Source organism: Taudactylus pleione, unplaced genomic scaffold, assembly GCF_031769625.1.
Source record: "Taudactylus pleione unplaced genomic scaffold, aTauple2 ptg000012l, whole genome shotgun sequence".
NCBI classification, from domain to species: domain Eukaryota; kingdom Metazoa; phylum Chordata; class Amphibia; order Anura; family Myobatrachidae; genus Taudactylus; species Taudactylus pleione.
Window position 1 is genome coordinate 15711593 of NW_028284415.1, and position 13542 is coordinate 15725134.

Consider the following 13542-nt stretch of genomic DNA (forward strand, 5'->3'; position numbering starts at 1 on the left):
CTTCTATCAAAATCAATGGGATGTTTATTGGGCATGGACGAAATGGTAGGATCCCTTCATATCGTAGTGATCTTGTTTCTGATTGATCAAGGTTACCAGACTTAGTACACACAATGATTTTATTGAAACCATTCTATCATTCTCAGATCAAGTCCTTTAGATTAGTCACACATCACACAACACAAATATTTTAATAGCCAATATTGTAAATGGTAACTGTAAAATTATTTTTGATTTGATTTAGGACAAGGTTTCCCCACCCAGTTGATCAGTCTTCTGAACAATTTTAGTTGGACAAATTAAATTTTTTTAAATGGTTAAGTTAAGTTAATTATGTGCAGGATTTTTTTTTTCTTTGTAAATTGTCAAAACCAAAGTATCAAACGGCCAAATCAGTTGGTCTTTTTCTTACATTAGTAATTTCCTTTTCTATGTAGCTTTAAAAGGAAGCCTCCATCAAGCACCATTTTTACTATGTTTTGTCCATTTATAAAAAAAAATAAATTAAATTTTTATTATTTTTTCAAAGGACCAATAGACCATAAATTTCAAGATGAATTCTATAAGAACTACTAATACTATTCACAAATGGGTATCCTATCATTAGGTCTACAGTAAAAAGGTAGACAATGGAAGTTAGACAGGCAATAGGGCGACAGGGTCTAAAGGTCGACACACTAAAGGTCGACTAGTAAGAAGGTCTACAGGGTCATTAGATCGACACACAAATGGTCGACACATGTTTTTTTTTGTTAGGGTTTGGCACTTACCCCGACTGCTAGGCACCAGGAGGGAGGATTAGGGTCAGACACCTACTCTGAGAGTTAGGCACCAGGAGGGACGATTAGGGTTAGGCACCAAGGGGAGGGTTAGTATGAAGATTAGGGCTATAAAACAAAAAGACACAGGTGTCGACCATTTGTGTGGCGACCTAATGACCCTGTCGACCTTCTTTCTAGTCGACATTCTTACTAGTGTGTCGATATTCAGACCCTGTCGATCTATTGCCTGTCTAAATTTCATTGTCTACCCAAACATGGTCTACCTATTTACTGTAGACCTAATGATCCACACCCTCACAAATGTGACTGTCAGCTTGAGAGTTACTCCAAGACACAGGGTAAAGGGGAGTAGCCGTATTCTATAACATCTAACCTGTCTCTACCTAATTTAGAAGGGAAGTTACCATTTATAATGGCTGTCATGGAGTATTTCAAGGGGAAACTGTGAGACCATGGGAAGTGACTGTATCTCAGCCATTTTGCTCTGTGTAAATGAGGTTGCGAATTAACAAACATGACAGTGTATGGGAGAAACGCAGGCCATTTCTCTTTCAGGGTCCATAGGGATACCATGGGGTGTGTGTGGTTGGAGTGATCCGGGCACCAAACAGTTAAGCTTTAGCTCCCAGGATGCTCCGGTCATCCTCCACATATATTCCCAGCCAGAGGCAGACAGTTTTTCGTTTGGTGCTGGACAGGATCAGTCGCACTTTTTGTAACAGTCGGACTGCTTTAGCATCCCCAAGCTTTTAATTTTATTAGTTATATTATCTGAGCAAGCAGCAAGGCGTCCCAATGGGCGCCTGTTCCGCAGCTCCTACTACCTCTGCCAGCGCCGCTCTGATGTGATATACTGTCTTAAACTTTCTGACTGTCAGTTATATCTATTTCTGCTGCTCTTTCTCAAACCCTCAACTACCAGGTGTATAGGGGCATTAGTACTTCACATTTACTTATATTTGTGAAGGGTGTCACATTGCATTATTAACTAGACACTTATTGTGTGCTACTTATTGGCTATTTCTATGTCTTCCAAAGGCAAAGATAAACAGGAGGCTGAGGCCCCTGTGCTACTTTCATGCAAATCCTGTTTTGTGGGCTTGCCCTCTCAGGATTTTATACAGGATGGTCTATGTGCTAATTGTTATCAATCTGCTCAACAGTCCACCTTACCAGCACTTGTATATGAGCCACCTTGGGTGTTCTCCGTATCCCAGGTTATGCCGCAGCTAGTGGATCGTTTATCAACTCCAATGCTGCTTCCCACCATGTGATACCCACAGCTATTACAGCCTACTACATTGGTAATCCCTATGCATCCTCCTTGGATGGATATTTATGCCCACTCAGTTCAGAATATGACTCCAAACGTCTGCTGCCTCTCAGCAAAGGTTACAGACGGACAGACCATTAGCCACCAAAGCACATAGGCAGACTGCATCATCCTCTCAGTCCACCCAGCTTTCACATTCTGATGCATCATTTGAGGAGGCAGATGACACACAAGGTTCTCTCTCGGGTGAGGATCACCGTCATTCAACAGTGGATGTTCCTGCTTTAGTGAGGGCGATTAAATCAATCCTGAATATAGAGGATGATGAACCGGTCCCTAAACCTAAAACCCTGATGTATAAATGTCAGAAGGTGGTTAAGGCTGAATTCTCCCAATCAGAACAGCTCACTGAGCTCTTGGGAGAAGCTTGGGTTACTCCTGGCAAGTGGTTCCAGGTCCCAAAAAGACTAGTGTCCCTTAACCCTCTCCCTACTAAGGAGTGTACTAAGTGGGAAGTCCCTCCCACTGTTAACTTGCATGTGGCACGCTTAGTCAGAAGCTCTACGCTGCCTTAAGGACGCCACGTATAGAAAGCTAGAAACTTGTCTCAAGTAAGTCTACTGGCTCTCTGGCGCTATCACAAGGCCAGCTATGGCTGTGGCCTGGGTGGCTAAGGCTATTGAAGGATGGGCAGGGGCACTGGAAGAGAGCCTGCCATCAGACACTACCAGGGAACAACTGGCCTACATCTCCCATATTCAGGAAACAGCCTCTTATTTTGGTAGAAGCTGTGTTGGATACTGGACTCCTTGCATTTAAGGCATATGCAACCTCGGTAGCTGCACGTTGGCTGTTTTGGCTACGGTCCTGGAAGGCGGACACAGGATCCAAGAGGGCACTCAAATCCTTACCCTTCTCTGGAGACAGGCTGTTCGGCGCAGAATTGGACAAAATTGTGGCTACTGTGGCAGCCTCTAAATTTGCCTTTCTGCCATCAGCAGCTGCCCCTATGAATGCTCACAGCCCGCATCTATTACTTTTACTTTCAATGGTGCTCCCTCAGAAGCTATGATCCACCAGTTTTTAGGGTCACCCGGGTGCTTGCCTTTCTCCAGGCTGGGTTAGACCTTGGTCTCCCCCTGGCCGCCCTTAGAGTCCAGGTTTCTGCTCTATCAATCTGGTTCCAGCAAAGGATTGCTCCCCTGCCTGATGTTAGAACATTCCTTCAGGGGGTTCTCCATCTTCAACCTCCTTTTGTCCCTCCAGTAGCTTTGTGGGATTTGTCCTTTGTTCTCAGGGCTCTACAGGCTCCTCCATTTGAACCTCTGGAGTCTGTAGACCTCAAGTGGCTGACAGCAAAGACGATCTTTCTCCTCCCTATGTCCTCTGCCCGCAGAGTATCTGATTTGGCATGCTCTCCTGTTGCTCCCCATTTTTTATCATTCAACCGGACAGAGCTGTCCTTTGTACCAGGGCTGGGTACCTCCCTAAAGTGGTATCCCAGTTCCATTTGAATGAAGAGATTGTGGTTCCAGCCCTCCAGTCCTCGAATCTTTCTGCAGGTGAAGCTTCCTTGGATGTGGTTCGTGCTATTCGGATCTACGTGGATCGTACAAACTCCTTGAGGAAATCAGATTCTCTTTTTGTGTTGTATGGCTTTCACAAGTGAGGATGGCCAGCTAACAAACAGATTCTGGCTTGATGACTCTGCGTGACAATCTCTCAGACCTACACGCAAGATGATCTTCCTGTTCCAAACAGGGTTACAGCTCATTCTTCTCGGTCTGTGGAAGCCTCGTGGGCGGTTCGATATGGCACTTCTGCTGAACAATTGTGCAAGGCGGCCACGTGGTCTTCCGTCCACATGTCTCAGATTCTACGCCCTTGATACTTGTGCCTCTCAGGATTCTCCTTTCTGCTCAGGAGTGTCCCCACCATTATGGAAACTGCTATGGAACATCCCCATGGTATTGCTGTGGATCCCCTATGGACCCTGAAAAAGAAATTAAGAGTTATGGTAGACTTACCTTTGTTAACTCTATTTCTTCAAAGTCCATAGGATCCACAGGGCACCCACCCTAACGCATCTGGCTTAAACGGGTATTTTTCTCTCTTGATAACTGATTCCTTCATCTTCAGGGAGAGTGTTTCTTGAGAGTAATGTTCTTCCTTCTCTTCTTTCCTGCTCCTGCCCTGGGCTTGTTACAAAACGTTGTGGCTGGGGGCGGGGTATATGTGGAGGAGGCCCGGGGCATCCTGGGAGCTAAAGCTTTACTGTTTGATGCCCGGATTACTCCAACCACACACACCCCATGGTATCCCTGTGGATCCTATGGACTTCGAAGAAATAGAGTTAACAAAGGTAAGTCTACCATAACTCTTAATTTCTTGAGTGAAATTGACAGTATGGCAGCTTCATTTGAGCAGTCACCTAAACGTACTAAAATTATTCTATGCTAAAACCAGTGCTGTGGTTTATATACATACATATAGTAACAGAAGTAATTTTATAGGACAGACCAATATTCATAAGAGCACAACCCATGAATTCACAGGAATCCATGCAATTAGCAAGGCAAGTTGTGAAGCTATAATTATAAGAATACAGCCTATCAATTAGTAATGAGGCACTTCATGGCTACTCATGAGGCACTGAATCCTAGTGTCTCTAAAAATAAAATATGAAGTAAATATGAATCTTTTGTAAATAGATCTTATTTTATTTAAATTAAATTATGTCGTTTTTCGCCTATTGTCTTATTCCCCGTATTCAATTACATTGACTTTTCGCCGGTGCCAAAAGTCAATGTAAAAAGAATTGAGGTTTAGGAGTGCAGGCTTAAAAAAACAGCCTGCACCCCTGGGAATGGTGTAAATAAAAGTTTAAAAAAAAAAAAAATCGGGACACCCCAAAATTTTATTTCAAATTTTGGGGTAAAAAAAAAAAAAAATATGGGAACACATCCTAAACTACCCAAATGGATTCCAGAGGGGTTCGGAAGTATGTGGCAGGTGTTTTCTTCATTTGGGGGGTGTAGCGGCAGGTGCATTTTGAAGAATTTTTAAAAATCATTTAAGGGACTTAAAAATATGCTTGCACCCATTTTCATGTACCTCAAATTTGATGGCCATAGTTATTTTTCCCCAAAAATAAAGCTAAGTGCTATTCTTCACCACTTCTTCATAGCCGCATTTATGCACCTGCCGCGGCTATTTAAGAACCCGACTTCTTTCAGCAGGCAAAAACGTGATCCCCCATGTCTAGACATCTTTAGGGGGATCCTAGGATGATTTCCCGAAAATTCCTGTTTTTTTTTCGCTGATCCAAGTTTTGCTGGTTGCCGTTTTCGCCTACTTTGAAATTGAATACGGGGGATAGCGGGCATGCGCGCGATACTTTTCTGCCTGGAAAAACAGGTGAAGGAGGCAAAAAGTCTGGACTTTTCGCCTCAAATTGAATACAGGCCTAAGTATGGTTTGCTATTATATCATCTAACATAAATTAAAATTATTCTCCATAGGCAGTAACAGTCATACCTCACATGCAGACAGATAGCCCAAACTTTCCCTTCTCTCTCTGTGAATGTTACAAACTCCTTTCACTAAGTTATTTTAACGATAGTTGTTAACAGATTTGTGTCCATTGCTGAAGAGTGAGGAAAGGCTTGGTAGATCCGTCCTATCCTACAGCGCCATTGACATAATGTCTCACAACCTGTCTTCATAATAATTTCTGTGATTACAGAAGAGATGTTTTGTAGTTCTATATCTCCCTCAGACAGGGAGCTAAAGGGAAGGTCTGCGGCAAGTGCTCAGTGTTACACAGACAGGTGGATGAGGGGATATCACAGACCCTTTGATGTGGGCAGTGAGTTTCCTGCCACTGGTTGGTTAACAGCAGATTGAGCAATCAAGTACAATTCCTCCTAGATTGTACACTTGGTGCTTGGCAGTGACCTACCTGCTGACACGATAGCCTGGTGAGCTATAAATTGAAATAATAAAGATTGCCTACACACGGGCAGTTGGGACTCTTACCTTTACATTGGCACAGATACCCACTGAATTTTAGAGAACACAGTTGGATGCATTTCTTTTAAAACCTATAGGAAATAATGAATGGTATTCAGTACATGAAAATACTGCACTATGAATTTAAAATCCCTCATTGTAAACGTATTGGCCACAAAATGGCCATAGACAAAGCGAAGGGAACATGTGTCCTCATACACTATTTCCGCAGTCGCACCAAACAGCCCTTCTCTGTGCCCCTGGTTCCGTGCAACTCAGCCTTTTTGTGTCTTTTGCACTCGAATGTGCATCTTAGTAGTAATGCGATGAAACAAAGCTACTTATTGGAGTGCAGTGATTTTGATATGCAACATTTGTATATCTCTGTGCGAATGAGTCTGAATCTGTATACAAAGTGCTACGATGCAACAGCCATGGCTTTTTCTCACGACAAGTTCTGTTGTGCTTCATCTGCTGCTTTGTACATGTTTATAATGAATTCCAGTGCTGTTAAAGTCGCTGCCCAGTTTGTCTGGTACAGACTGAGAGGGGATTTGCTGCGTCTGCAGTTCGAATAAGATGTAAATTTAAAGAAAATTTGTGCCCTACACTGCTGGGCGCGGCTCACCCGCTTCAGGTGTCTCACGGCCGGGTGTAAGGACACATCTGTGTAGTCCCATTGTCAAACCCTATATATTTATTAAATGGAAGCTGCAATTTTGCTGCCTTCACTTGAGGTAAATATTGGAACAGTGCCTCTAGTGGCTAAATTATGGTGACTTATGTGATAGAAAAACAGTTTTTATCTGCTTTTAATATAGTCTGGGTTTTAAATATAGTATTGGTGGATATGCCCTGTGTATTGAGACTAGGCTGAAAGATTAGACATGCGCAATGATTGATGGAATACACACATAAGAATGGTTATTGATTTTATGTTATAGGTTTTTGAAGGCCGCATAATAAAAGATTGTAAGGGCCCCCATGTACCACCCAATGGTGAAAAATGTATAGAACACTGTAACTATGACAAGGAAAATGGGCCCCCACTGCTCTGAGCCCCATAGCAGCCTGTAGTCTAAATATGCGATGGTAGATATGATGCACAGATTTATGAAGGACTGTCTTGTACTTGTGGCGTTTTGTCAGGTGTACCTTCAGATTTCACCCTTGCCTCTCCAAGACTAGCTATCTGTGGTGAAACCACATCCATCAGCACTTTGTTTCATCACAGCTCTTGTCACAGTGTGTGTTTGTGTTGCTGCATGCGTTTGTCCTTTTCATCTTACCTGATCTCCGTCACAAGTTCACCCGCCCGCAGCTTGTAGGATTAAGCAATCTTATTAGGAGGCAAAGCTGCCTGTGACCACAGACCAGGGATGTGTTGACAGGCCATGATTTTTTTTTTTTTGTGCAGAGTGGATGAAGCTTTGAAATTCTTTTTGTCTCACACCTGTGAAATTTACTGTTTAAATATCTTAAAAGGTGCAATAGGCATGCCAAAAGCACTCGGTCATGCAACACACATACTGTACATGTGCATACTAATACTATTGTATGCATTAACTGTATAAAGTAACGGTAAAAAAAAAAAAAGAGGCTTGTTTCTCTGTACATCACTCATGTGCCTTTTGTTGTCGTGTTTCCCTTGCAGTTTTTCGAGGTGCCATTTGATTCAAACATGAACAGGACAAAGAGTCGGCCCCTGGTGCGAGGACAGATCAGGTAAGAGCTGCACCTGCCTCAGTAATATGATGCACTCGCCTTTGTCCCAGGATGAGTGTGCTTTCATAAGCATACATTGTACCTTGAAAAACAGTCACTCCAGCTGGAGAAGAACACTTTGGCCCTGATATTCAGTTTTTGACACAGGGGACAGTATTCTTCTGAAACCTGCTAATCTCACATAGTAGTTTTTGAAGTAAGTGATCCAGAAAGCTCCAACACAATGGATGTATGAATATCACCTTTATGGGTGCGTTTCACTCCACAAACTTACTACGTCTTATTGATTTACCAACCCTTCTTTGTGCTGCACTCTGATGGGACACTCATTGCTCTCTCCCCACCCACTTCATAACTGAAGGCACGCGGAGGAGCAGGTGCGCAATGGCAAAAAAGGTACTCTGACCCTAGTAACCTACCCTAAAAACATCTGTACCCTGATGTGTCACACAGACATCAGTAGGGGTCTGTTAATCCAATTGAGAGATCCTTAGCATAGCACAAGAAAAGGTGTGTTTAGTTATCCATGGTAGGAATACTACCGATATGCATGCACTGCACATTGTCTATGCACAAAAATACCTGACCACTATCCTTCCCTCTGACATCTTCCCATCTGGCGTGCAGCACATCTTTCCATCTATGCAATGTGAAAGATATGTCATTCCATTTTGCCTGAAAACAACATACCATCCAATACATAGCCTAATGTGTATCCAGCGTAACATTCCAATTTTTGTCAGACAGGCCCATAAAAGCACTAGTACGTGTAGTACTAACAGGAGTTTGGAAAATAACTGGCAAGTGTAGGAGGATCAGTGCCACGTAACTTGTGTGATCGACGGTTGAACAATGGATATGTACTAATACTCTCTACAGGTTATTTCTCTGCACACTGCTCCTGTGTACAGTAATAACGTGAATTTTCTCAGATTGACCTATAATAATCCAGATTATGAAATATGGTCTGTAACATGAAGAGGAGTAAAGTAGTCCTGTAACGCTATAGCACCATTTTGTTTTCTGTATTTTATGCTAATGAGCAAAGTGGAAATTGTTTAACTTGGTAAAGGATGGTTATTGTGTACTTCTACAGGGAGGCAATCGGGAAGCCGACTGCCTAAATACCGGCAGCCGGCTTCCCGACTGTCTTATCCCGGCAAGGGTGAAATGCCGGGCGTCTAGATGTAGACGCCCACAATGACAAGTTATTTTTAAGTCTCAACATTCAACTATCTCTCCTCATTCCACCCGTATCACACCACCTGTAGCTGCAAGGAAATGCCAGCCACCTAAGGGTGCTTTACTGTTGCCGGCTGATAATGCTGCTCCCTTACATTCTCACCAGCAGCTTCAATTGTTACTCTGCTACCTGTTTCTCATGTGCTCCCCACATTTGGCATATAAGGTAACATGATCTCGGTGTATAGGTCTAGTAATATGGCACTGCTTTCTCAATAAATGATGATAAGAATAATAAACATCACAATAAAACATCACTTTTATAGAATACACATCATGTACTGATTTTCAAAAATTCAAAAAATTCAAGTCATAAAACCGATAGAAAAGACTATAAACACATACATTATTATAAAGTCGTTTTTAGTGGAATATGGTGTAAAATTGTAATTTTATTTTTAAAACCATTTCAGAACATCAGATTCCTCCACATATATTTCTCTCTGTTGTGGCCTCACACTATCGATCTCTTTGGGCCATATTCAATTAGAGACGAAAAAACATTTTTCGCCTGTTTTTTTGCAAAAATGTTGCCTAAAAACTTTTCGCCTAATTCAATTCCAGGATTATTTCACCTAAGTGGAAACTCGATGCATTGACTTCGCCAAAAAGATCCTCCAATCAATAGCAGGTGAAAAGAAGCGCAAAATCTTTATTTTGTGGTGCAAACATGGGAAAACGACTCAGAACCCTTGGGACAGCCCCCCAAAGGAAAAATCTGCAAAAAAAAAAAACCCTAAGAACACCCCAAAAAAAGACATGTCAATTTTGGGGTGAAAATGTAAAAAGTGGGGGGGACAAGCATAAAACTAGCGAATTAGGCTTCTTGGGGGTCCCCAAGTATGGGTCAGGTGTTTTTGGGATTGCAGGTGCATGCAACTAGTGGATTTTTCACATTTTTAAAAAGTTCACTTTAGAGATATAAAAACATGCTAGCACCCATTTTCAAGTACCCCAAATTTGACTGGATTACTTATTTTCACCAAAAAAATACTGCTTGAAGCTATTCTTCACCACTTTTACAAAGACGCTAATAGCCAGCAATTTACACAACTTAAGTACGCAAAATAGCTTTATTAGGGCTATTACTACACATCTATATTGTTTTTTCTGGGGTACAGACTGATTTCCCCAATTCTTCAGTACTTTTCACCTGTTCCGCATTCGCCTATTTCCGTTTTCGCCTGTTTTGCAATTTAATTAGGTGAAAAGCGGGGATGCACATGGAATGTATTCGTCTCTGAAACAGGCGAATGAGGTAAAGTCGGACAGGCAAAAATTTTCTGACTTTTCGCCTCTAATTGATTACCCTACTTTGTCTTTGCTACGGCCCCACACCATCCTTCTCTCTCTCTGCTGTGCCCAAAACCTCTCTCTGCTACTATTCCTCTCTCTCTCTGCTATAACCCCACGTTCTCGCCCTGCTATGGCCAATGCCACCTCTGTACACAGTGCCTGTACAGCAGTTTTTAAAAGGTGTCTTTTTTTTTGGTAGATGGCTATTTTGGTGCCTGGTTTTTGAAGAACTACAATATAATCAAAAGTTTTCCATAGGAAACTTTGTTAAAAGTAAAAAATAAAAAGGTATATAGTCTAATTTATAGCAACCAATCAAAAATGTGCTTTAATTTTGTAAACTGTAATAAACAGTGAAAGTGTAATCTGTTGTGATGGGAAAATACACAGTTACCTGTCCTCCAGTTTTCATAAATGTCCCTCAGAATGTGACTATCATTTCTTATAAGTATATGTAAACTAGCATAAATACTCACATGCTGTATACTCAGGACTTATGTAATATGGTATTAGCTACATGGCTGTAGGTGATTGTGTCATTTTTACAGATATTTCTCTATAAGATTAGTTTGGCATCAGCTGGAGGGTGAATTAACTCTACCCCGTCATGAGATTGTACAATGTAATGAGAGTGATGTTATGGATTTTTACTATTTATTTCTGGTAATTTTGCCATCAGCGACAGCCAGACCTTCATTTCCATTTATTTCTATAAACATGACATTTCAATATTAGTAAATGGAAATAAATTTCAGGTTATACTGTTTGGTACGTTGCCAGTGAGCATTGCTTTTACCCATCGTGTTCCAGTAATTAGTGTAGTGGACAATTTACAGGAAACACACATTTTTTCCCCCCTCAGGGGTATTATAAGTTGGTTCTGCGCCTTTCTTACTTTCGGTTCCAATCATTTCCAGAGGATGTACAGAAACAAATGGTTGACACTCCTCCAGGCTACGTTCTGCATTACTTTTTATGTAAACATGCTTACTGCTCCAGTGGGCCTGCGCCCAGTATACCTTATGTTAATTACAACTAATCAAAAACAGGACATACCGTATGTTAGAAATTTCATCAAGATCAGATGTAGTTTTTGTTTTTTGTCACCTTTATATTTGTAATCTGAATTTCTGCTGTGCTGTTCAAATACTCTGACATGAATTGTAAATGGGTTCTGTCCTTGCAAAAAATTTACCTCAGAACACCTGTCTCTATCAACATTACAGCTGTTTATACAACCAATGCTATTTAGTAGTAATGGTTATATTTAACTCAAACATATTCTAAGTAGCATTTCTAGACATTCATAGGAAAACACCTGGGGGTAAATTTACTAAAGTCAGAGTTTTTAGAAGTGAGTTTCAAAAGTGATTTTGCCCATAGCAACCAATCAGATTCTAGCTATTCTCTTTTAGAAGGTGCTAGTTAAATGTTAAGTAGAATGTGGAGGTTTTGGTCGCATTGTTCACAAAGTCGGGTAATGGATAGCCGGCAAGGACCAGCGATGTGCGTGCACGCTGGGTCCTTGCCGTTACCGACTATCTACTGAACATGCTCGTCAGGCTTGGCATGTTCAGAGATAGGAGGTCGGACTCCTGCACTGAATGATGTTTAGTGAACGCCGTTCAGTGCGGGCACCGCATTATTCTAATAAGATATTCTTTAGAGTGCTTTCAAACAGGTCCTGGAACTTTTGATATTCTGCATTTCACACTAGGGGTAAAAAAATCCTTCTGAAACGCAAGTTTGATTTGAAATACTGCACTTTGCGTGTATAATTATACACACTAACACACACAAAACAGAGCCCAGCACTCAACTAGTTAACTGCACAACATGCCCATGTGCCTTTTCTATAATGCAGCAAATATAGTTCCAGTATGGAAGGCACTCGGAGACTCTAAAAAGAAATGGAAAAATTCAGAGTGCATTTTTCAGAGTACTGAAAAAGGATGCCAATCTCTACTGAAAGGCGGATACCGGATCCGGGGGAAACTTAGATTATACTGTAGCTGCTTCTATTTGCTGCATAATTGGTGACACAAGCAGCGAAACTCATAAGAGAGCTGTGCTCACTGAAAATCTGGACTTGTTATTATCCATCTGATTTAAGGAGCTGAAAACAGAGTGCCTCATATGATGTATGAAATGATGCTTTACTTTTAACTAACCACAACTTTTACTAACCAGCATGGTTGTATGGCCATAAGACTTTCTGCATATTGAGCAACTTTGATAGGATGCTGCTATGTATTGCTTTATATTACACCATAACGTTTAAATTGCATCTATGCTGAACTCTGAAAATTATGACTAACTTGCCTAAAAGAAAGCTTCTACTAATGAGCAATGTGTATGGAGCATATTTAACAGTTTTGGAAGTGTGCTGCTATTGAAATGCTGATTAAGCAATTTTAGACTTGTGCTGCTATTGAAATGCTTATTTATGTTGGATGTTGAAATGTATTACTAATTATGCAGTCTAATGGCCTATTTTGCTATTAATGGCCCTCATTCAGAGCCGTACGCTCTGAGCAGAGCGCACGCTCTGAATGAGGGCCGGCCTCCATGAAAATGGAGCGTCCTTCTGGACGCTCGTATAGCTGTGGGTCACCACCCACATGCTATACGAGCGTGCATTTTGATGGCCGCGATGGTCGAGACCATCGCGACCATCGAAATTGCGAGCCGGAGCCTGCGGTTGAGGTTTTCAACCGCAAGCTCCGGAGTGATTTTGGCTCTATCAGAGCCAAAATCACTCCCACTGACATCACTAGTGATGTCAGTGGGCCGGCTTCTGACGGGAGGCATTCCCGTGGGAACGCCCCCGTCAGGGAGGCACGCCCCCGGCACGCCTACCAAAGGGGGCGTGCTGTCAATCAACATCGACAGCACGCCCCCTTTGATCAGACACAACGAGCGAAGGACTTTCCTTCGCTCGTCGCGTCTGGCGCATGCGCACGACGGAGCTCCCTCCGTCGTGCGCATGCTCAGTCCATAACATCGACCCACTTGCGAGCGGACAGCCGCTTGCGAGTGGGTCTGAATCAGGCCCAATGTTTGTTATTTAATGTGGATTTAATTTTATTTTATTGAGTACATTTTAATAAATTTAATTATTTAATTCCTATTGGTGGAATAGCGCTTTCTTTTTTGGAATCTTTTTGTTTCATAAGAAATAAATTTTTCCAGTATTCTGCATAGAAAATGGGG

At 41.9% G+C, this 13542-nt stretch overlaps 1 protein-coding gene across 1 annotated transcript in view; it reads left to right on the forward strand.

Moving 5' to 3' along the window:
* Window positions 1–13542, forward strand: part of COX10 (cytochrome c oxidase assembly factor heme A:farnesyltransferase COX10) — a 138319-nt gene that overhangs the window by 91658 nt on the left and 33119 nt on the right. Inside the window, exon 5 of the mRNA XM_088468456.1 lies at window positions 7721–7791. Coding sequence (XP_088324582.1) covers window positions 7721–7791 — 71 coding nt within the window. The remainder of the gene's footprint in view (window positions 1–7720; window positions 7792–13542) is intronic.